The sequence below is a fragment of the Capricornis sumatraensis genome, chromosome 12 (assembly GCF_032405125.1).
Source record: "Capricornis sumatraensis isolate serow.1 chromosome 12, serow.2, whole genome shotgun sequence".
In the NCBI taxonomy this organism is placed as follows: domain Eukaryota; kingdom Metazoa; phylum Chordata; class Mammalia; order Artiodactyla; family Bovidae; genus Capricornis; species Capricornis sumatraensis.
In genome coordinates this window covers 35,376,789-35,401,464 of record NC_091080.1, presented here as the reverse complement: position 1 = coordinate 35,401,464, position 24,676 = coordinate 35,376,789, and the positions used below count along the sequence as shown (strand labels likewise).

Sequence of the window (24,676 nt, the reverse complement as noted above, 5' to 3'; positions counted from 1 at the left end):
CCATAGGGTTGCAAAGAGTCGGACACCACTGAAGCGACTTCACACATACACACAAGTAACCGTAACACGTCTAACAGCCCCCAGGACAGAGGTGAAGAGCAGAGGTCAGAGGCAGGGAGGGGGCCGGCAAGCTGCTCCCGCAGCTGCAGGAAATCGGAGTCCTAGAACAGCAAAGGAGGGCCGAGAACATGTGACAAACTGAAGGTGGACAAGGAGGAGAAAAGGAGTCAAAGATGCTTTCACGGTAAAAGGAAAGAGATCTCGAATTTCACAAGACAGCATCATCTGGAATGCTGATTTAAAATGATGAAAATCTGTCGGCAGGGATGGCAGAAGAGGCTGGTCATTCTGGAGGAATGAGGTGATTAAAGGCGCCACCAGGGGTCAGCGTGGGGAGGGGCTCTGGGGGCTGAGTCCCACCCTGCCAAGTACTGCAGGGCGGCCTCCCCTTGGAGTAAAGCCCGGGCGTCCGCCCCCGGGGGCAGCCCCGGAATGACCCCCGGGACAAAGTGCCCGCTGAAAGGGACTTTCCATAGGTCACCAGTGGGTCCTTACTGCCGAGTCCTGCGTTCCCTCAGTCCTCAACTCTGCTTGCCCTCATGTTAACATTTCTGGCCTCTTCCTCCATCTTGAAACTTTCTGCCCCCTCTGACTTCCGTTCCTGCGCACTCACCGGGCCCTCGCCTTTTCTGATGTGCTTTTTTTTTAAATCGAAGGCTAGCTGGTTTACAGTATTGTGTTCGCTCCTGCAGCACACCAGCGTGCATCAGCTGTGTGTGTGCACATGCCCCCTCCCTCGCGAGCCCCCCTCCCACCCCCCATCCCTCCCCTCTAGGTCATCACAGAGCACCGAGCTGGGCTCCCTGTGCGATGCACCAGCTTCCCACTAGCTAGCTATTTTGCACGTGTGAGTGTATATATGTCAACGCTACTTTCTCAGTTCATCCCACCCTCCCTCCCTCCTCGCCCGAGCCCGGTGCCCACGAGTCTGTTCTTCAAGTCTGCGTCTCTGCTCCTGCCCTGGAAATAGCTTCATCTCTACCATTTTTCCAGATTCTGCATATATGAGTTAATATAAGGTACTTGTTTTTCTCTTTCTGACTTACTTCACTCATGTCCTCTGATGTACCCTTATAACTGCACATGTTCCTGCAGTTCCAATCTCTCCTTGGGTTGAGGGGAGGTGCATTTTACATTTCTATTATTTAAATCACTACTGACACTGTACATCAGTGTCTCCCCAGTACATACACAGAAAGCTCAAATCTGACTTCCACACCGTTCCTTCCTACCTGCCTACTGATGCTTCTGGAGCATCTCACGTGGACGTGGCTACAAGGACCCATCCCTCATCAATGGACAAATCACCTCTGATCCCCTTCTCTTTGTCTGGCCTCACATCCAGTTAAATTCTTAGTTTCATTTCCCTTTTGAAGTTCCCCACATTTTATTTTATTAAAGATTTTTTTTTAATGTAAACCATTCTTAAAATCTTTTATTGAATTTATTACAATATTGCTTCTGTTTTCTGTTTTGCTTTGTGGTCACAAGGCATGTGGGATCTCAGCTCCCCAACCAGGGACTGAACCTGCACCCCCTGAACATTGGAAGGCAAACGCCTAACCACTGGACCACCAGGGAAGGACTGTCCCGCATTTTAAAAAACTGTTTAAATTCTGTCCTAACAATTCGTTCCCGGGTGGCTTCACAGAGCCTTCCTGGCCCTCGGTCCTTGCTGTGTAGCCATCCTTTCTACCCCTGTGCCATTGTATATAAATTCAGATAAATAACTAATCATGGCCTTACTAGAAGTCACCTTTTACCCCCTAATACACACAACATTGTTCTCATGGCATAATGAATGGTGCAATCTCAGCATAACCAACTGGGCTACCACCGTCTTCTTCCTCTCCTAGAATTTTATCATCCATTTCTACTGGACTAGCAACTGCTCCCTAAATGTGCCATATGTTTCCATGCTTTTGTGCCTTAACTCACTGTTTTCTCAGGTGCTGATGCCCTCTGGGCCCTTCTTATCCTGGCAAGACCCTTCAAGTCCCAATTTATCAGTCTTTTTCTCTGACCCTATTAATGAGATGTAGCCCTATGGCACCTACTACACTATTATAGTAAGTAACATATGTGTTTGTCTCCCAGCTTGAAGATAAGAATTGCAGTTTAATCACATTTGTATCCCTACAGCCTAATACATGCCTGGAACACAGTTAATGTCCTGGATATATTTAATTAACATGGGGCAGTAGCAGTGAGGATTTATTAAAGCAGTTGCCATAGGATGCTGCCCCCACAGATAGTGTGTCAAGATAATGGTTCAAAGTTTCAAAGAGTATCTTTGGAAGTACTCACCTGCTGAGCAGGGCGGTGGGTGGGGGAGGGGGGCAGCAGTTGATGAGTGCAGGGAAGGAGAATGGAAGGGGGATTCAGCTCTATAGGCAATAGAAAATTCTAAAAACACAGGGAATGAGTCATCAGCCCTCTGGATTTGCTTGCTGCATTTTGTTTTCAACGATTCTCTTGGAATGCCAAAGCAGAAAAGATCCTCTATAGAATGTATATGTCTGAAATCTCTGCACTAAAGGAAAAAGACAGCTAAAAATTAATAGCTAGCCATCTGCCTTTGATGGTGCTTGCTATAAGTTTTAAAAATTGACAAATTGGACCGGTATGCTGATTAAAATTCTCTTTGCTTCCCCAGCTTTGATCCTTATCTGCATATGTTGCATAAAATATTTTATATAACTATAAAAAAGTAAAATTTGACTAGCATAAATAAAAAAGACTTGAGGATTTCCAAAGTCACATTAAAGTAAGTTTTAAGCCTCAGAAATATAAGATAATGCTTCCATCGTGGTAGAAGGTCATCAACTAAGGCATCTAGCATTTCCTTCTTTTAAATGTTCACTCCTGCATCTCTCGCATCACTGGTCCTTGGCAGGTTTCAGTGCATACTGAATGAATGAATGTCTTAGACGATAAGCTTCTGGAGGGCAAGAAAGTGCATCAGTTTATGCTTGAATTGATGAGCATAAGCATCCACTGGGGACTCAGTTATGTTTGTTCTGGCTTCTAAACAGAGGCAGTCACTATGTACGAAAGAAAAATGGCCATCCACATGACTGGGAATAAAACTCTAAAACAAACAGAATTCTCAAAGGTCTTATAAGAGATCTAAGAGACCAAAAGTTTGAAATCTCTAAGTTTTTAAGGAGGACTGCAGCAATGATGATTCAAGATAGGTAAACATAGCTTTCTTCTACTTTTAACATTAAGAAAACAAAATAAAGCAAAACAAAAGCTTATCCATTCTTACTGAAATTGAATGGATGCATAAAATACTCTTATTTGGAAACAGACTTTGTTATAATTTCCTCGTGCAGATAAAGGAATTTGTTGACGAGAAAGTCACCTTTAAAATTACACATGTTGTGAGATGTCTATGTTCCAAAGAGACGCATGAATACAACTTCAATCCACACGAAACTCTCTTTATGATGCTCTTACATATATCTGTTTCTTTAAGAAGTAACTGAAACCAGTTTTCACCATTTCTTTTTTTAACTAATTAATGTTTGGCTGTGCCAGGTCTTCATTGCTGCTCACGGACTTTCTCTAGTTGGGGCAGGTAGGGGCTACTCTAGCTGCGGTGCTCGGCTTTTCCCTGTGGTATGCGGGCTTCTCGCTGCGGTAGCTTTTCTTGTTGTGGAGCACAGGGTCTCGAGTGCACAGACCTATCAGGCCATAGTGCACAGCTATAGGGCTCAGTGGTTGTGGCATATGGGTTTAGTTTCCCTGAGCGTGTGGGGTCTTTCTGGACCAGGGATTGAACCCATGTCCCCTGCATCCATCCGCAGGCGATTCTTAACCACTGGACTACTGGAGAAGTTTACCCCATTTCTTAATGATACCTCATTCAGTGTTTCAGCACACAATTGTCTGAGGACTCCTTATTCTTGTTTAGACTTTTTCTCCAGCTCCAATTTTCCTTCTTTGGACCCTTTCTGTTATGGAGACTAATAATAATTCAACAGCTCTGTGAATTACGCTATGTGTAAATTAGTTAGGGGGCTTAACCTGTGGGCTTCTTGACCGGAGGGGCTATTTCTTTCATCTCTGCATTATTAGTGTCTAGCAAGCGCTCGACACTAGCAGGATTGAACTTGATATCTCTGAATGTGTAAATGAACACCTTACATTAATAAATCACCTCTAACTTCTAGTCTCGAGAAGAGGAATCAGTAAGGAACAAAGAAAAGATTTACTGAGGAGTCTCATTCTTGTTCTAACATTTGACTTCTGTCTACTACTGGCAAACATCATGGAGTTGGAGTGAGTCTTTCCACCCCCTGGAATGCCCCTGCCTGGGACTAACACTTGGGTTTCTATTGCAAAGGGTTATGATGTTGTAAATCTCAATCTTAAACTAGGTACTGCATCAGTTATTTCCTGAAGATCAAAATTTTAATAAGCAGAGGTGAAGAAACAGGTATCAAGAATGGCCAGCCTGCTGTGTCCAGAGCACTGGAAGCCCCACTTGCCTGTTCTGAGCAGACACATTATCCCTGTGACTCTGGGCCAAGCAGTTCCCCCAGCCCTGGCCCTGCTTCCTCATTTAAAAGATAAGAGTATATATTATATAACAAAGAATAATGTCTTATCTTGCTTGTTGTTGGGAGAGAAAAATAAAGAGATTAAAGTTCTATGTTAACTCAGATGTTTCATTTAAATGTAAAGGCCAGGGCTTCCTTGGTGGTCCAGTGGTTAAGAATCAGCCTACCAATGCAGGAGACATGAGTTTGATCCCTGGTCCAGAAAGATCCCACATGCCGCAGAGCAACTAAGCCAGTAAATTGCAACTATTGAAGCCTGCGCACCGAGAGTCCCTTTTCTGCAACAAGAGAAGCCACCACAATGAGACGCCTGCACAGCACAGCAGAGAGAAGGCCCCCCCACCCCCAACAACTAGAGAAAACCCTCACACAGCAACAAAGACCCAGTGCGGCTGTAGATAAATAAATACTTCTAAAAGTGGTAAGGAGATCATTAAAAAACTTCTTAAAAATAAATGCAAAGTCAACAAAACAATCACAGATAGCATGGGGACCTACAAATCTCAACTTCATGCAATGCTCCAGTCTCTGTATCAGGCAGGAAGGTGAATACTGGAAGCAGAAATTTTAAAACTGAAGGAGAAACCAGTTCAAACTTCAGGTGAATGTGTAAGGAGGAGAAACAAAAAGTCCTCAATGTTACAAAGTCAGGTTCATGGTGGAAGGGGGCTGTGGGGGACATCAATGTGCCAGGAGTATGAAAGGGAAGTTATTCACATTCCAGTCCTATAATTTATGAAAAATATTATACAGGCTATTTTAAGAAAGTTCAGATGCAGTCGATACAGAGATAATTCACTGCTCCCTTCCATGTTTTCAAGAGACAAACTTGTGTAGAGGCAGGAGTCTCAGGCTAGTTCAGTGGAGAGGACCAAGGCAGCCAATCCCTTGACATCCAGTAAGAACACCTGCCCTCAAAGACATGGAGACGCCTCTGAACTTTCTAAACCCTGGGCTTAGCTCCTGGGAAAAGGGGTCCTTGAGGCAATCCATGCATGTGCGTCTGGGTGTTGCTGCTCTATAAACCCTCTCAAATAAGAATCATCCAGAGGAAGGTGGGAAGATTTGGTAGCAAGTCAGAATCAAGAGACAGTCATCACATATTATAAGCTCTTATATAACCAGGAAATGATTATATGGCATATCTTCTAAATCAAAAAGCAGGGAGTTGAAAACTATATGCATAAAAGGCTTATATTAAAACATGAGTTCTTCTTTACTTTTGATCTAGAAGTTTAAAGATACCTTGAATGAAGTGTTAATTTTTCAAGAATACATTGATTTTAGGATGGATTGGATTATACTTTCTGAATAGAAATGATAATTACCTGGCATGGTGTACCTATCACATATTCCAGGTGATTTCTGGTCAAATCAACCAGGTTTTAACTGGTGGAAAAGGGATTCAGAGAAACAGCAGAAAGAAATGCTTGTTCGAAGCAACCTATTGATTTTGAGGTAATGTATCCTATGCATTTTAAACTTCTAAAGAGAATGGTTCCAAACGTTGGCAGTGACAAATTCAAATACATCTAATACATTTGCCTATCTCCATTTTTGAGTTTCCAGAATTACTTTTGGTAAATGATATAGTCATCTTTATTTATAAGATTAAATACATTTATAAGATTTATATAATCTTAAGGGATGCTGAATAGTGACTCTGTGACCAGTTAATTCCAAAGTGAAACAATTTCCTGTATTCATAATTATCTTTTTAAGATTAGAGTGATGGCTCTTTTTTTTCCTTAACTGAAATTTTAGATTCCTTTTTTGAAATAAAATAGGCTCGTCATTATTTACAAGCTTATTTTTTTCTGAGTTGCAAAAATTCTCTCTTCCTTTTCTTTTGGCCTTATATTCCAATGGGAGGACCCTGTTCAGTCCTGGCTGCCACGATTAGACAGACAGAAGCATGAAGACACTTCTGCATCTGCAGTGGAAACCTGAGCTGCAGACGATAACTGCTCCTGGTGTCAGGAGCCGGTCCTTGGACACGCGCACAAGAATCTGACCTGCCCACTACCTTCTGTGACCTATGGAGACAAGCAAAGAGAAGAGAAATTCTTGCCCAAACCAAAGAGCTTCTAACTGCCTACAGCTCTTAAAACCACCACCCCCAAAGGTAATAACAAAAAGTTAATAGCAATAAGTGCATATTGATTCCCTTAAAGTATCTATGATATTAAGAGACGTAAGATTTCGGCTAATCTCTCATTCTCATTATTAGATACTTCCCCCTCAACCAAACCTGATATTTTTAAAGTACTTTTTGAATTTTTGATTTTTTGGTCTCGCCCCACTACATGTGGGATCTTAGTTTGCTAACCAGGGATTGAACCCAAGACTCCTGCAATTAGAGGCACAGAGTCTTAATCACTGAACCACTAGGGAAGTCCCATACCCTATGCTGTATACTAAGAGGAAGGAGAGAGGAAAGATTAAGTAAAGCTGTGCAGTATCAAAGTGGGTTGGATAGGGCACAAATATTGTTTTTCAATATAGACTTTTTTTTAGTGGTATTGATTAACATTCCAAATAATGTGAGGCCTGTTTCTCTACAGCTTTTCACGATTGTACTAAATAGCCACGATTTTAGGGAAAACAGGCTGGCTAGGCCCATCACCTCCTCTTCCTTCCTGCTCTGTGGGACTTCATCCTACAGCCCAGGTGGGTCTGATTGGAAAAAATGAGGACTGCTCTTTGGTCAAGACTGATCATCCTCCAAAGGGCTCCACTGGAACCTGTCGGTTGACTAATAACAAGCTCCCACTCCCGAGGGGAGCTTTAACCAGCAGCTTTTCTGTCATCACCCCACCATTCTTACAGTCTATATCTGCAGGTAGGTGGCATCTCCCCGGAAGGGAGAGCCTTTCTCCAGTATCAATTTCCAGAGAAGAGGGGATCTTCAGACAGAAGCTCTCTCTTCTCCCTGGGGACTGGCTCTCTGAAAGCAGGTCATTATGAGGAGGCAGAAAAGGAGACTGGCGCCGGCCACTCTCCTCTGCACACTGCTACATGCCACAGGACCAGGTTACGAGGGCTAAAGATGGACACCACTGCCCGGAGGCAAGCAGTGGGGTAGGAAGGAAGGAAGTCTCTGTTATGCCAACAGATGAGGACGAGCAGGCCTTGTCTTCCACCCTTGATGGTCCAGAGTCAGTGACTCCCCATATTTATCTCTCCTTTTGTTACCCACAATCCAGGGGTTCTTAAACTTAGGTGAACATCAGAATAACCTGGAAGGCTTGTGAGAACCCAGACTGCTGGGCCCCAGTTCAGGGGATGGTGATGCAGCAGGAACCACACTCTGGAAACCACTTCCTTACATGTCTGTCCTCCTAAATCTGGGACCGGGATCACCTGATCAGAACTGCCTGGAATACTGGTTAAAACAGGCTTTTGTCTTTGTCAGAATCTAGAGAGTTTGGGGGTAAGAATGGCAAACTCTATACCAAGTTCCCAAATGACTCTCATGAACTTTAAACTTTTGAGTCTCATCACCTTCAGTTCAGTTCAGTTCAGTCACTCAGTCATGTCCAACTCTTTGTGATCCCATGAACTGCAGCATGCGAGGCCTCCCTGTCCATCACCAACTCCCGGAGCTCACTCAAACTCACGTCCATCGAGTCACTGATGCCATCCAGCTATCTCATCCTCTGTCGTCCCCTTCTCCTCCTGCCCCTAATCCCTCCCAGCATCAGAGTCTTTTCCAATGAGTCAACTCTTTGCATGAGGTGGCCCAAGTATTGGAGTTTCAGCTTTAGCACCAGTCCTTCCAATGAACACCCAGAACTGGTCTCGTTTAGAATGGACTGGTTGGATCTCCGTGCAGTCCAAGGGACTCTCAAGAGTCTTCTCCAACACCACAGTTCAAAAGCATCCATTCTTCGGCATCAGCTTTCTTCACAGTCCAACTCTCACATCCATACATGACTACTGGAAAAACCATAGCCTTGACTAGACGGACCTTTGTTGGCAAAGTAATGTCTCTGCTTTTGAATATGCTATCTAGGTTGGTCATAACTTTCCTTCCAAGGGGTAAACATCTTTTAATTTCATGGCTGCAGTCACCATCTGCAGTGATTTTGGAGCCCCCAAAAATAAAGTCAGCCACTGTTTCCCCATCTATTTCCCATGAAGTGATGGGACCAGATGCCATGATCTTAGCTTTTTGAATGTTGAGCTTTAAGCCAGCTCATCACCTTACTCTTTAACAAAGTCTGACATCAGTGTTCCGTCCAGTCTAGGCGAGCTTAACGACACAATAAGGGAGGAGCTCCGAGTCCATCGGAAAATAGGTGAGGCACACTCAGCCCACCTCAAGGGCCAGCTGTGTTTTGAGATGCTGTAGCCATGCTGTGGGGAGGGGACAAAGTGAGAAGAAGGTCTTGGAGGACCTGCTAGGGAAGAGTGCATGCGTGCATGCAAAGTCGCTTCAGTCATATCTGACTCTTTGCAACCCTATGGACTGTGGCATGCAGCAAAGCCCCCAGGGAAAAGCACCTCTTAGAGAACCAAGGTGGACCACATGGTCCCGCTCCAGCCAACTAAGAGTCCCTTCTTCTAAGACTCGTTTCAGAAGTTTCCGTTTTAATTAGGAAAAAAAAAAAAAAAAAGAGTACAGCGTCTCCACTTTTAAACAGGGAGGCTGTAACTCACACTGGGCAGTCGTGCCTGAGGGAGGTCCTGTAGCCCCCACCTAGAGATCTTCTCACATCCCTCTGGGACCACAATGCTGAGTGTAAGAAGGCCTCCATGTAGACCCTAAAGGTCTTGGTCTCTATTTATAAGAGCTTTCCTGCCTGCCTTTGTGAAATCAGGTGACGATCACTCTGATGGATGTATCATTTAATAATTCACATTCAACAGTTTAGAGCACTTAGTAAATAATCACCTACCACCGTGAAATAGATCTTCTACCTAAGACACAGACAAACTAGTTTGTGTCAGTTTAAGGCCCAAGAAAGACAGGGCAGAGCTGAGGCGCTCATCCTATGAGTCCACATCCTGCTCCAGCACTGCACTAGAGCCCAGGACAGACAGGAGCCAGGCCCGGAGTCACTGCAGTTCCTGTGGCCCCAGGGCTGTGCTGGGGCCACAGCGAGAGTGTGCTGATCAAGACTCCGTGACACAAACAGCAGCCTCCTCACCAGCCAGTCACAAGTGGAACAGAAGCTTTAATGGAGGTTTCTGGAGTCGGGGGCCCTGAGCCTAAAAAATACTTCTTTTTTTTTTTGAGCAGAAATGCAAGTCAGGAGCATACTCCTATTTTGTGGGCAAGTCTGGGTTTTCCGAATCTTTCATTAAGTTTTCCTGAACCCGATGTTTTTTCTTACAGCCAACATGCTAGACTCTGGCAAATCTGTTCCCCCAGCTTACCATGTTCTAAAATTATAAACCGGAATCTGCACTCCGTTGAAACCTCACGCTCTGGGCTTTCACACACCTTCTGCTCAGCATGCGTCACAAACAAAGCAGTCGCTCCGGGCTCCTCCGCGGCCTTACCTGAGCTGGTGGATGCCGGAGATTTGCTGCGCCGGGAAGGCCCTGGGCTCTTGGTGGTGCTCCTGCGGGATGATGAAGCTATTTTGGTGTAGGAAGTGGACTTCACCACTCGACATTCTGGGGAAAGAAGAAAGGCCGCATGTGAGTAGAGGGGCATGGCGCGTACCATTCGAAATGTATGATAAACTTGGAATCAGAAATATACAGCCTTCCTCGGTCACACGTGCTTCCTGCCAGCTCAGCGCATGTCTATGACAACAGAACCAAGACGAAGACCAGAAAGGACACAGTGGACATCTTAGACATCGAGCTAAATGCAGTTGTCCGTCTGTATCCACAGGGATTTGGTTCCAGAACCACCCGCCCTGAACCACCACCCCCAGTGGTTGCTCTGGCCTGGCCAGGTGGCCCTGCAGGAGATTCCCATTTCTTAAAGATTGACAAGGGTGCATAAAACATATCAGCACAAATTAAAAGGTAGACACAAGCAAGAAACAATATTAGAAGATACGATCAGAACCACCATATTAATAATGCCTGAGAGTGTGTCTCGAGGTTTTAATTCACAAAACAGGGGACTTCCCTCATGGTTCAGTGGCTAAGACTTCCCACTCCCAATGCAGGGGACCCAGGCTCACTCCTGGTCAGGGAACTAAATCCCACATGTTGCAACTAAGACCCAGTGCGGCAAAAAAAAAAAAAAAATATATATATATATATATGCACACACAGAGACACTTAAAAAAAATGCATACACTATGATTCTTTAAGAGAGTAAAGTGTCAGTCACTCAGTTGTGTCAACCCTTTGCGACACCATGGACTGTAACCCACTAGGCTTCTCTGTCCTTGGGATTTTCCAGGCAAGAATAACAGAGTATGTTGCCATGCCCTCCCTTCCCGGGGATCTTCCCGACTCAGGAATCGAACCTGGGTCTCCACTGTGGGCAGATTCTTTACTGTCTGAGCCACATGAAAGCCACATAATTCACAAAACAGATCTTTCCACCATGTGACAAGGACATCCACTTGGCCCAAGGCTCTGTCCACACCACTGACAATACCTCCTGGAGTCTGTCCCAGCCTACAGACATTGGTCTGGCCTCTCCGAAGTACATTAGGAACAAGATCGGACAGATATAACGCTGCCTGTCCACTGGCATGCTTCCAGTGACATTTTTACCCAAGTGTTCGCTCCATGCCAGGCAGTGAGCTCTTCAGGCCTGGTGGAGAACACACGTGATTTTGGAACCAGAAACACCAACCACCTGGTAAGAATCTTTTAACCAGTGAGGGCTAGTTTTTCTTTTGTGGGCCTCATATTTGAAAAATGTTGGCTTATGAAACAAATTGCACAAAATAATAATACATTTCTCACTGTAAATCAAAACCAGGACTACAAGGAGGGCAGGTTAACTAGGATTTTTTTTCCTAGGTCGTGAACATTTAGAGGTCACATGAATTTAAAATAATAATTTAAAAAAGCCCGGCGTCTAGTTAGCAGGGATGAATGGTTAAAATAGAAAGCTACCAGATGGTGCACACTGGTAATAACACCCATCTGTGAGCCGCAAAGTGAATTAAAAAGTTGATTTTGGGGTCTGTCGCATGCTGTTTGCCACAGGTGCCAGAAATTGCTAGTTCTGGGCTCCACCTACCAGCTAGGGTTCTGGAGCAGCATAATAGAACCGCTGTTACCACACTAAGTTGACATGTTTCCAGCCACCAGAAAGAAACTGGGTATTTTTGTCAGGCGGCTCAGTCTTACCAGAGCTAACGTAGGCGTTCTGTTTGATTTTCGGAGTACTGGAAAAACCTTGTGGACTCATGCTGTGCTTCTACAGCGCCTATGGCTCCTCTTGAACTCATTTTTCACCATATTATTAATCCATCAAAAGGATTCATTTATTCATCTGCCTCCCCATCCCCAACGCCCTTGGTGGTGGTTTAGCCGCTAAGCTGTATCTGACTCCTGCAAACCCATGGACTGTAGCCCACCAGGCTCCTCCGTCCATGGGATTCTCCAGGCAAGAATATTAGGGTGGGTTGCCATTTCCTTCTCCAGGGGATCTTCCCGACCCAGGGATCGAACCCAGGTCTCCTGCACTGCAGGCAGATTCTTTACTGACTGAACTGGGTACCACCTAGTCCTGGAATATTTAAAAGCGCATAATAGTTGCTCAATAAATACTGGCCCACATTGTTACTCATCTTGTTACTGCCTGTGTGAACTCTTAACTATTATTTGCTAGAATGATCCAACCTCTCATTTTACAGATAAGGCAAATGAGACTCTCAGAGGCTAAATGGTCTGCAATGGAATCCAGCCTCTCGGATCCTCACATCCCCAGGATCTGGTGCAGTGGCCTGTTCCATTGTGAATAAAGACTGGCAATTATCAGTGACCATGGGCGGGGCAGATAGACAAGTGGGTGGTGGTGGATAATGCGAGGGAAGGCAAACAACCCATTCTCATAATCAGTAAGTTAAAATTTAAATACTAAATTCAAATTATCAACTCGGTCGAGTCTTATCAAGTGAGTCTATCAGCATGCTTACTGCATCAGAAGAAAAAAGAAACAAGGAACTCTCTTTCAAAAATGGAATTATAGGAAATAATCGTTTGGGAGATCATGGAGTCCAAAAGATAATTACACATCTCATGCCACTTGCCTTCAGGATAAGACTGAAGCTTCATGAGTCATACAGGGAGATTAGCATAGTCCTGAAAGGCTAGGATTGAATAACAGAAAACAGACACGCAACAATAACTGCACCCTCCGCCCCTGCCACCACCCAGGGTCAAAATAAAAGCAAGTGAAGACACCTGCAGCATAGCCATAAATTAGAGAGAAAAAACAAAAACAAAAAACAAAGGACTCCAACCATCTTTCCCAGTACAGTTTAGATTTTAATTACTTTAAATGGAAATGGTATTTTATGATGGTGAAAGATGCCGTGGAGAAGGACAAATGCTTCATTACTTTGGAGAGAATGCCAAAATTTCTGTCAGCTTAAAAGCACAATTTAGAAAGCTTGTGACTAATGCGATCTAAATGGCCAGTAAAGTACAAAACCTTATTTGTTCTCACGAAGGCCATTTCACAGTGTCTGGCAAGGAAGCAAAGAGCACCCTCCCCTCTCTGCTGGAGTCATTTGCCTTTGGAGTCAATCACTTTATTCTGATATTTTTGGCATCTTCCTGTTAAGAGGGATGCATTTCCTTTGGCTGTGGGGACACTTCTTGAGGAAGATGAGATTGAAGGGCTGTAGGTATTAAGCCACTTGAAAGAAGCTTCAGGACAGTAATTTCTCTTGCCACTGATGGTCACACCTTACCCGAGTACAGAAAATCAGATGAAATACATTAACTGGGTCTCTATGACTGGACCTCCCATAGCAAGCAAGTAAGCAAGCAAAGTCTGATTAAATCTCTGCTTCAGAAAGTCCCTATAATCATAGCTCTGCGAGGGGGAGAGTACCATTCTCCATATGGTCTGTACTAATGTTAGCTTTACAGATGTTCTCATAATCTGGTAAAAGAGAAGTTAGGACGTTTCCCACCTTCACCCTGGACCCCGACTCATGAAACAGGTGCTCTGTGACGGCCAGATTTAGACAGCCAGGATGTGAACGCAGAGGGAGGAAACTGGAGAAGGATACACCCTTCGGCCCCGTTCCCAGTGGCATGAGAACCACCTCCCCCCAACCCTGCCCCATGAGAGCAGATTCTCCCCAACTCAGAAATAGTTGGGAAGTGTAGGCTGATGTGTAATGAAAGGTGCCAGAGAGCAGGAACAATTCCAGAACTCCACCACCGACATCGGCAGCTCACCTGAGCTCACACAGCCGAGACGCTCATGCATTCAACAGAGCCTGATAGTATCTTTTGGAAAACCCTGAAGGACAAGGTGATGTCCCCTCAATGCCTAAGCAGCCTTAGGGACATGCTGCAAGCTGGCTAGAGAATACCCTCTAAACAAGAGATTTCTTTACTCCTCTAATCTCTTTGTAAAGCCAGCGGAATAAAATCACTGTCAGGCAGAGACCTCTCAGTGATCACTACTCTAAATTCAGTTGTCCTGAGCTACTCATGAGATGGGCACGTTCATCTAGAAGCATCTGTTACCAGCAGACCAGCAGTAGATGCTCTGTGCGTTCTTGCCCATCCTGATAGCAAAGACAGGCTCCCCACTAACTTGGCAAAGGTACAAAGCTTCCAAATGGAACCGTATAGCTCAGGTGGTAAAGAACCCACCTGCAACGCAGGAGACCCCGCTTCAATTCCTGGGTCGGGAAGATCCCCTGGAGAAGGGAACGGCTACCCACTCCAGTATTCTATACAGGCCATGGGGTCACAAAGAGTCGGACAGGACTGAGTGACTTTCACTTTCTTTTACGTCCTCTTCATGGCTACGTGCCAGAGAGTCAGGGAGCCCATTTAGTTCTAGAGACTTTTGACAAATATGGCGCAAGTTCAGTGACCAAAAGAGAAAACCTCCAATTCTGGCGTCTAACTGTCCAACAAAAGTACGTCTTACATGTTCAGATGCTCTGGGTTGGAATGACCCACCTGCGAATACCACGGTTATAAATGGTTACCCATTCAAAGCTGTCCTCAATTCATGAATATCCTCCCCTCCTGTCTTGGTGAGGGGCTGGCCAGCGTCATTCTGGTGTACCTCCAGTGCCTGGGTATTCACCACCTTCTGGCTCAGCCTTCTGGCTGTTGAAGCTCTGATCATCCTGCTTAGCCTCCAGCTTTCAGTGTGGATGAGCTGGAAGGCCATTCCTGGTGTGACTGACAGCTCAAGTTTACTTCCTATAGAAAAATAATGATTTTCACACTTCAGGGCAGTCTTTTAGTTGGCTCCTAGGAACTCCCTGGTGGTCCAGTGGTTAGGACTCTACAGAGTTTAGGTTCAGTCCCTGGTAGGGGAACTAAGATCCTGAAAGTCTCACACCAAGGCAAAAAACAAACAAGCAAAAAATTCCACAAAAGTAGGCTCCTGCAGGAAGGGCTGGTCTGCTGCGTTTCCCCGGTGGGGATGAAGGCTCTGAGAACTGAGGCCCATTCTCTTTTTTTCTGCACCACTTAGGTTCAGAGTCAGTTCTGACACCGCAGTGAAAACCCCCATTCCTACTGACGGTGGGGTTTGGAACCAGCGTTCCCAAGCTCCGAATGCAGCAGGTCTTGGCATAAAAGCAGTGGAGACAGAAACACCCTAAACCATAGATGTTTTAAAAAAATAAAATCTGTAGCAGATTGGACTGGAAGCAAAGGCGCCGGCTGGAGTGGCTTCACTGGAGAATAAAGTCCTGGAAACTGAGATTTTTTTAAAGCACCTTCTAAAAATATATCTCTGTGTGTCTAAACCCAGCACCTAGACTGGCCCACCACAACCCTCAGGACCCCCAGCTCAGAATGGCAGGTGGCACACACGTGTTTCTGCGTGATGTTGTGTGGCTGCTGGCTGTGAAACTAACAGGAATCAGCTCGGGAGCACTTGCTGGCTGGGTGCTGACCCTTCCATAACATCTGGAGGAGGCTTTCTTGTGCTGGCATGCTCTGTCCTGACATCTCGGGAGTCACCACTCAGATCTACTGTTTTAACTGTGTGAGCGATTCTCTTCCCCAAATACTTTTTTTCTCCTGAGAGTCAGATAAAAAGCACTTTTCCCCGCGTAACAGCTGAGTGTATCTGGTGCTCTAGGAGACTGCGGGTAACCCAGGCTCCTGCGGTCCTGTCACCCCTGAGTGTTCTCCGCGTAGTCCCAGCCCGCTCATCGCACCATCATCAAGTTCAGCCCTGGGGAAAAGAGAAAAAGAGGAAGGCTTCCGAGTACTCGACAGGAAAGGCTGCTGCGTGCCTCGCTGCACCAGATCTTTCCTTCCTGATGCGAATCTGGGTCTTTCCTTTTTCCCACATCAGCTGAGCTGTTCAGTGCTGGGCGCTAGTGGACTCCCTGCTCTCTACCCACTAGATGCCGGTAGCATCTCCCTAGTTGTGACGACCTGAACATGTCTCCACACGTTGCCACAGCCCCTGGTTGAGAATCATTTCTGGATCTCTCCACTAGCAACGTTCCCAATGGTCTTCAATAAATTCTTCAATTCTTCCTTGAGGGTGTTAATGAAGCTATCAACAACCACCTGCACGGGGGCCTAAACAATGCACTTTGCACATTCTTTCCGTAGATTGGGCCAACATGACCACGCCCTCCTCTAGGGAATCTTCTCAACCTAGGGATCAAACCTGCGTCTCTTATGTCTCCTGCATTGGCAGGCGGGTTCTTCACCACTAGTGCCACCTGGGAAGCCCCCAAACAATGCATTCTGCACATCCCGTAGATTTGGCCAACATGGACTCGTAGTTTCGGGTATCTGTGGATTCACTGCATGAAGATGACGTGAGTGGCAATGTTGTGAGTCTTCCAGCTGTTTGTTGAAATCAGATCAGCATGCACTGCTTTGCTGTCTCTGAGAACACGGTGACGTGGGACCCTGAAACACTCGTGGCTTCTTAATTGAGAGTTTGGAAAATGGAAGAAATCTGAAATCAAGGTGCTACAGAGCCACCACAATCCCTTCGAAGGTTCTAGAAAAGAACCCTGGCCTTGCTTCCTCCTCTTTCTGGTGGCTCCAGGTGTTCCCTGGCTCACGGCCGCATCACGGAGACCTCTGCCCACATCTTCACGTGTACTTCGCCTCAGTGTGTCTGTGTCAAAACCTTTCACCTCCTTCTTAGGCTGGTATTTCAGGTTCGCCTGGATGATCCAAGATAATCCCCTCATCTAAAGATCCTTCACTTAATTATATCTGCAGAGAAGCTTTTTCTAAGTGAGGGAACATTTCAGTCAGTCAGTCAGTTCAGTTGCTCAGCGGTGTCCGACTCTGCGACCCCATGGACTGCAGCACGCCAGGCTTCCCTATCCGTCACCAACTCCCCGAGCTTGCTCAAACTCATGTCCATTGAGTCGGTGATGCCATCCAGCCATCTCATCCTCTCTCGTCCCCTTCTTCTCCTGCCTTCAATCTTTCCCAGCATCAGGGTCTTTTCAAATGAGTCAGCTCGTCCCATCAAGTGGCCAAAGTATTGGAGTTTCAGCTTCAGCACCAGTCCTTCCAATGAATATCCAGGGCTGATTTCCTTTAGGATGGACTGGTTGGATCTCCTTGCAGTCCAAAGGACTCTCAAGAGTCTGCTCCAACACCACAGTTCAAAAGCATCAATTCTTTGGTGCTCAGCTTTCTTCATGGTCCATTTACAATGGACCATGAAGAAAGGGAACATTTACAAGTTGCCATTCTTGGGTGGTCATTCAACCTACCACAGTGTGTGTGATGCAACTTTAGGACAAACCTTTCTTGAAAATTTTTGTCAGGATTCTGCTGTTCCTCCCCCACCTAAAGCCCTTCTAGGACTCATTGCTGCTCCTTGAGAACATGCCGAGCACAGCCTGTAAGGCCCCTGCCCACCTCAGCTCCTCTCTCCTCCTTCCTCTGTACACACTATTGCAGTTGCTGACAAACACTAAGTGTCTTCCTGCCTCTGGCCTTTAGAGAACACTAATTTCCCTGCAGGAGGAACAGCTCCACCCTTGTGCTGTCTCACTTCCGCTCATCCTTCCCTGTTCATCTCTTCATCTATTTTGCAAATATTTACCAAGTTCCTGCTGTTTAGGAGCCAGGATACAGCAGTGAATGAGGAGACAGGGCACCTGCTCTGGTGGGAGTTTATACTGTAGGAGATGAAATGGGCCTTAAAACACAAAAGCAAGAGCAAGAGCAGATTTTCTAACCGCTCTGTCAAGGAAAGAAGACGCTGTGACAGTGACAGCGCGTGGCGGGCGAGTGGTTCCTCTACAGGGGGACAGGGCCAGTGTGTACAGGGCCAGAGAAGGGCTCTGCGAGTAGAGGCCACTGAAGGTGAGCTCCGAACACAGGAGGGAACCAGCCACCGGTAGATTACGGGAAAGAGGGAGGCAGGGGCCAGAGAGAGTCAGGATTGGGAAGAGTAAATGAGGCGTCTGGATTTTACTGAAGTAAGAAAGTTACAGAGGAGTTTAAACAAAAGCGTTGAAATGTTCAGGCCTGCGAGTCTGAAAGATCAGTTCAGTCGCTCAATCGTGTCCAACTCTTTGCATCCCCATGGGCTGCAGCACGCCAGGCCTCCCTGTCCATCACCAACTCCCAGAGCTTGCTCAGACTCACCCCCATTGAGTCGGTGATGCCATCCAAGCCTCTCATCCTCTGTCGTCCCTTTCTCCTCCTGCTATCACCTTGGGACTAACCTAGGTGAGGAAGGGCGGTGGCTTGGACCAGGACACAGGAAACAGAATGCATGGACGAGGAGGACTTGACATACAGTGTGGTGGTCCAGCCCCAGGCTTGAGGGGGCTCTCGGTGGGGTTGGTGTGGGGAGTGGGCAGGTCACCCCTGCTTACACGCTCTTTGTCCAGCATACTTCTGTACTTCTGAGACCTGCTGACTGGTCTGCACAACGTAGTGGCTTCATGTGCTGAAGGCAGGAGAGACCAGGAGTTTACCAAGGCCCATGGTCCCCCTTCAGGATAAAGGACAGACTTTCCCACTCTAAAAATGCAGAACTCTTGTCCTTCTTTTGACCAACTGAATTAGAATCACTGGAGATGGAACCTGAAGCATTAAAAAGAAAAAAAAAAAAATCCCCAGGTGATCCCGATAGTATCAGTCCACAGACCAGAAACTTTCTGCCACTCTGGTCCACAGAAAAGAAAATCACTTAAAAAAAAAAATACAGAGGCTCAGCATTTGAAGTAATTGTGCAATGTGGCGTTTGGAACAAAGGATTAAACTAACAGTCTGAGGAGAGAGATTAGCAGGATAAATCAGCCTTGAAAAAACAAAAAGTATCCATCCTACTTAGATTTGGTCCTAACTCAAATTTTCAAAAACAACAAACTGTCGCCCTGAGGCTCAGCCGAAAGTAGACTTTGAAAGAAGAACCGCAGTTCACATTTATTAACAACTCATAGCCACCTGGTTATCATTAGTTACAAGATGGAAATGATCTGAAAGATAGGTAGGAAACAGACAAATTACCTAAGGACCAAAAGGAAGAAAAAAGTGAATTACAAATCTCTCTGAGAGAAAAACAAACAAAAAACATGGAAGGTGAATCGACATAAAATTTCATAGCTCTGTCCTGTAGAGTAAGGCTCCTTTTATGGCTGACTTTATCCCACTCCTGCAGAAATAAGTGTACATCTTTGGTCCAGTGGCTCCAGCCCAGGCCCAAGTGGTTCAGGGGTCAGGAGGGCCCCATGGGGCTCCCTGAGAAAGGGAAAGGTGTAGAGTCACAGGGCAGCCCACAGTGATGACGCTGATAATGCTGCGTGTGCCATTCACAACGGGTGAGGTTCTGTTCTGAACTGTCCTGTGCCGCCTTCATGAGATCAAGATGAGTCATAGCTTAGATGGGGTTACTCTCCTCCCATCAAAACAGAGTCACGGGCTCTGTGCTGTCCGAGAGTTTAGGCCATCTTGTTTAGGGACATTCTCTAGCATCTTGCGGAGAAGGCAATGGCACCCCACTCCAGTACTCTTGCCTGGAAAATCCCTTGGATGGAGGAGCCTGGTGGGCTGCAGTCCACGGGGTCACTAGGAGTTGGACACGACTAAGTGACTTCACTTTCACCTCTCATTTTCATGCATTGGAGAAGGAAATGGCAACCCACTCCAGTGTTCTTGCCTGGAGAATCCCAGGGACAGAGGAGCCTGCCATCTATGGGGTCGCACAGACACGACTGAAGCAACTTAGCAGCAGCAGCTAGCATCTTGTGCTGATGTGGTCCATGGACCAGCAGCCTCGACATCGCCTGAGAGCTTGTAGAATCTCAGGCCCCACTCCAGACCTACTGACCCAGAAGGTGCGTTTTTCCAGTGTTCTTGGAAATGTGGACTCACATTAAAGCTTGAGAAGAACCACTCTAGAACTATCCAGGGGTGCCCTATTCTGATCAAAGGGAGCATGTAAACCAACAACAACACAGGTTCCCTGGATCAAGGCCCTAGAGGTTCTGATCTCAAAGTCCAGGCATCTGCATCTTGAACAAGCACCTCAGATGATTATGACTCTTACACTCAAAGGGTAACTTAAGAAACAGGCCATAGATGGTAATAAATGATAATCAGTAACTCAAGAAAGGAATTAAGTAACATAGTCCAGCATCTTCCTGAGGGGCAGTATTGTACTGTATCACTTGGGGGTCATTGTTGAACACACAACCTCCCAAACCCCTTCCCCAGATGTTTTGTGCAGTAACTCAGGATGAGGATCTGGGAATTTCTATTTCTGATTAGTACCCTGGGTGCACTGCTCTAGCGGGAAATATCCATGGTACAATTGCGAAGGGCACCGTGTGAGGCGAGCCTGTCCTGGCCAGCTCACCACCTGTTGCTTAAAGCAGAAGAACTAGGTCCTTGGTGGGGGGAAGGGCTCATGTACCAAAGAAGTTTCCACAAAGTCATATACACGCATGCGTGCATGCTCAGTCGTTCCCAACTCTTTTTAACCCCATGGGTCACAGCCCACCAGGCTCCTCTGTCCATGGGATTCTTCAGGCAAGAGTACTGGAGTGAGTTGCAGTTTCCTCCTCCAGGGCATCTTCCCCACCCAGGGATCCAACCTGCATCTCCGGTGCTGGCAGGTGGATTCTTTACTGCTGAGCCACCTGGTAAGTCCAGAAAGTCATCTACCCTCATGTAAATGTTCTGTGGAGTACACACCAAGCTTAACTGGGAACAGAGATTTTTCACCAGGAAGAAGTTCCTGCATTTGAGGAATAATGAGCTAAGTCTCTTCCTGAGAAAAGACACTCAAACCTATGTCAACATGAGGTAAATGGTACTTAGGGGTCACCTCTCTTTCATGTCTTGAGGCAAAGTAAAGATTTGAGAAGATAATTATCCAAACAAAATCATCTTTGAATCTGCACTGTCATCTCAAGGAGAAAAAATTTTTAAAAAATCAACAGAGAAACCAAGGGGGAAAAAGTCTTAACTAGAAGACCAGGAATAAAGATTCAGACTCTGGTGCAAAAGAAAGTAATCAGGCAGAATGACTGTCATGAGAAATGACAAGCTGAAGTTACATGGTTATGAAGGGACTAATGATGCTCAAGAGTAACGATTCAAATCTACTTCCGAGCAAAGTCTCAGTGGGAAAGAATTTAATTTAGAGGGTTTGCCTTCAAGGAACAGGGACAATCACAGAGGTTGACAAAACTCAGCTGCTTCGGGGAAGGAACAGGTAACAGAAACATGTGCATTTCAGAGCGCAAAAAATCAGAACATAAAGAAAAGCTGCTAGATAATAAATGCTCTGTGTGTGTGTGTGTCACTCAATCGTGTCCGACTCTTTGCGACCCCATGGACTGTAGTCCGCCAGGCTCCTCTGTCCATGAAATTCTCCAGGCAAGAATACTGCAGTGGGTTGCCATTTCCTTCTCCGGGATAATAAAAGTTGACTAGGTTCTTAAGAAAGCTCTTATTTCCTTCCAAGGAAATAGTTAGAAGCATGGCAGCCAATGGTTTTCCCACAATGGTTTAGATATTGTTCTAACCATCAGCAGGCTTTAGAATGAATGACTTCTTAGGGGTATCATGGAAGTACCTACCCCGAAGAAACAAAAGCTCTGAGTAAAAGTTCCCCATTGATACCATACAAGCAACACTTTTCTGCTAAGAGTATTCCAAGAGTGCCATCAGGGAGATTCACTGGAGAAATTAACTTAAGTGCTGCACAGAAATTCATTTTCTGGGAATCAGTTATGCCTGTGGGTGTCCAGGGTACTCTTTGAAGATCAGCAGCATGAGAGACCCAGGACACAGGGATGAAGTACATTCTTCCATCTTTTCATAATCAGTACAGAAAATAGACACTGCCCACAACAGGGCAACTTTTATAGTCTGTCAATAACTCTTGACTGTTCCACGGCTTCAGGGAAAATAGCAAGTCTGGTTATTTCATTGAGAGATTAAATAGGATAAAAACGACTTAAAGCTCAGAGACAAAGTTTCACAGGTTTAATAGAACTATGAGATATGTTTCTAGGTGCTCCACTTTCTAGGGTCATTAATATAGTCTAAGCTTCTCTGGGGCCATCCCACTTCATCCCTGCAATCCTTCTGAGGAGGCAACTGTGTTTTCAGCTGATGGCAACTCCCCTACCGTTTAGCTTGCAACGCGGCTACAGAGAAGAAATGCTCTGTTGCTTCTGTTTTTGACAAAGTGAAGAGCTTGCTTCAGTAGATAAACCCTGCTCTTCTACAGTTAGCAATCACGTAGGGGACACGCTTGTCAAATACAGCTAAGAAGGCTACATGTTAAAGGCCTGGGGGACATTCCAGGTTGTCCAAGTGCCACACTGTCTGAATGAGCAAGGAGGTGGGGCGAACACCCGAAAATGGGGGAACCAACATGACATGGGCATTCCTGGTGAATTTCTCAGCTGTTGCTGGCCCTGCACTTTTAAGCAGCTCACATGGGTCTTTGAATTTAGGATGGAACCATTAAAACAAGAGGACAACCAGACAAGATATTTGCCATAGTTTTTGTGACCCATTGGATTTCTGGCTGCGTGATCTGGGTTGCTCACAGATCACAAAGGATGCTGTATTCACTTCTCAAACCTTCCCTTTCACCTTGTTTCATGTGAGTCAGTGTCCAGGAGGAAGAAGTGGTATGGGGAGAATGATAAGGAAATGGGAGGGGTTCTGGGAAGAGGGAGCCACTGGTAACAGTTTCAACCAAGATTGCCAGTTTCTAACTAAGCAAACCGGGGGAAGACAATTACCTAGGAACTCATCTCCGTATGGATAGCTTAATCCCTGACCTCTTACAGCTCAGACATTTGTTTAGGACAGAGTTACAAGAACTAGAGCCTCTTGATGAAACTGAAAGAGGAGAGTAAAAAAACTGGCTTAAAACTCAACATTCAAAAAGCTAAGACTATGGCATCCAGTCCCATCACTTCATGGCAAATAGATGGGGGATCAATGGAAACAGTGACAGACTTTATTTTCTTGGGCTCCAAAATCACTGAAGATGGTGACTGCAGCCATGAAATTAAAAGACACTTGCTCCTTGGAAGAAAAGCTATGACCAACCTAGACAGCATATTAAAACCCAGAGACATTACTTTGCCGACAAAGGTTGGTCTAGCCTAAGCTATGGTTTTTCCAGTACTTGTGTATGAATGTGAGAGTTGGACCATAAAGAAAGCTGAGAGCTGAAGAATGGATGCTTTTGAACTGTGGTGCTGGAGGAGACTCTTGAGAGTCCCTTGGACTGCAAGGAGATCCAACCAGTCCATCCTAAAGGAGATCAGTCCTGAATATTCATTGGAAGGACTGATGCTGAAGCTGGAACCCAATACTTTGGCCACCTGATGTGAAGAACAGACTCCTTGGAAAAGACCCTGATGCTGAGAAAGATTGAAGGCAGGAGGAGAAGGGGACGACAGAGGATGAGATAGTTGGATGGCAACATCAACTTGATGGACATGAGTTTGAGCAAGCTCGGGGAGTTGGTGATGGACAGGGAAGCCTGGCGTGCTGCAGTCCATGGGGTCGCAAAGAGGGGACATGACTGCATGACTGAACTGAACTGACATCTGTACAAATAGGAAAGGGATGAATTTTCAGCCACACGTACTCAGAGAATGTAAAGTTATGAATGGCAGAGTTTTCCTGGATCAAACACATTTCTAAACCATTTCTTCTTTCTAAATTCTTTCACATTCATGCAACATGAGGGAGACACTTTAAGAGTGAGCTAATTCTTCTGGGTAATTCTCTGCTCTGAAAACTTAAGATTTCCTTTCCTCACTTTTGCCCCAAAGTGTCATATTTATTACCGTTTCTCATGTCTCCTTGTTACTTGACTTTCCTTTTAATGAGAAGTATCCTTCGCATCAACCGCCTAATAAAATCCTTGGTTGTATAGTTTAATTTGAAAGTACCTCCTTCACGAGCCATTTATCTATTTTCCCTTCTATTCCAAATGACAGACATTAAATTACATCTCTGGGTAGATGAGATTAATCTTCTATTCCAGAGTGAAGAAAAGAAGAAAAAGGTTAGAAACATTTAAAGCCTCTTTTCTTTTCTTTTGTTTTATTAGGAGAAGGCAGACTCTGGGTTGAAATCTTGATTTATTCCCCTTAAACCTATTTGAAGATCACCTTTAAAACAAGGGGTCAAATGCAGCTTGAAATGAATTCCCTGTTCAGTACTTATGTAAGTCCCTGGGTTATAGTATTTCAAAGCTAATAAATATTGTAGTCACATGAAGGCAGCCTTCTAATATGACAGTATATAGGATTTTAGAGGGATTGTGGTCTTTCAAGGAAAGGGATCTGGTTAGAAGGGAGACATCAGGGCAGACTTGCTGGAAAGCTGCCTGAAATCAGATAATTTTTTTGCATTTGGCCCTTAGCCATCAAACAAATAAGTCATTACTGCAGTCCACAAGGTAGCTATCTCTGGCCCAGGAG

General features: G+C 45.5%; 1 protein-coding gene across 7 annotated transcripts in view; it reads right to left on the bottom strand.

The window, feature by feature from the left end:
• The window catches only part of DCLK1 (doublecortin like kinase 1), a 335,254-nt gene that overhangs the window by 84,396 nt on the left and 226,182 nt on the right, over nucleotides 1–24,676 (bottom strand). For 3 of the 7 annotated variants that reach the window (XM_068984415.1, XM_068984416.1, XM_068984417.1), the window contains exon 4: nucleotides 10,137–10,253. In XM_068984415.1, the coding sequence (XP_068840516.1) occupies nucleotides 10,137–10,253 (117 nt within the window). Of the gene's footprint in view, nucleotides 1–7,455; nucleotides 7,465–10,136; nucleotides 10,254–24,676 lie in introns of all 7 variants that reach the window. The other 4 variants (XM_068984422.1, XM_068984420.1, XM_068984421.1 and 1 more) reach the window with 2 other exon arrangements.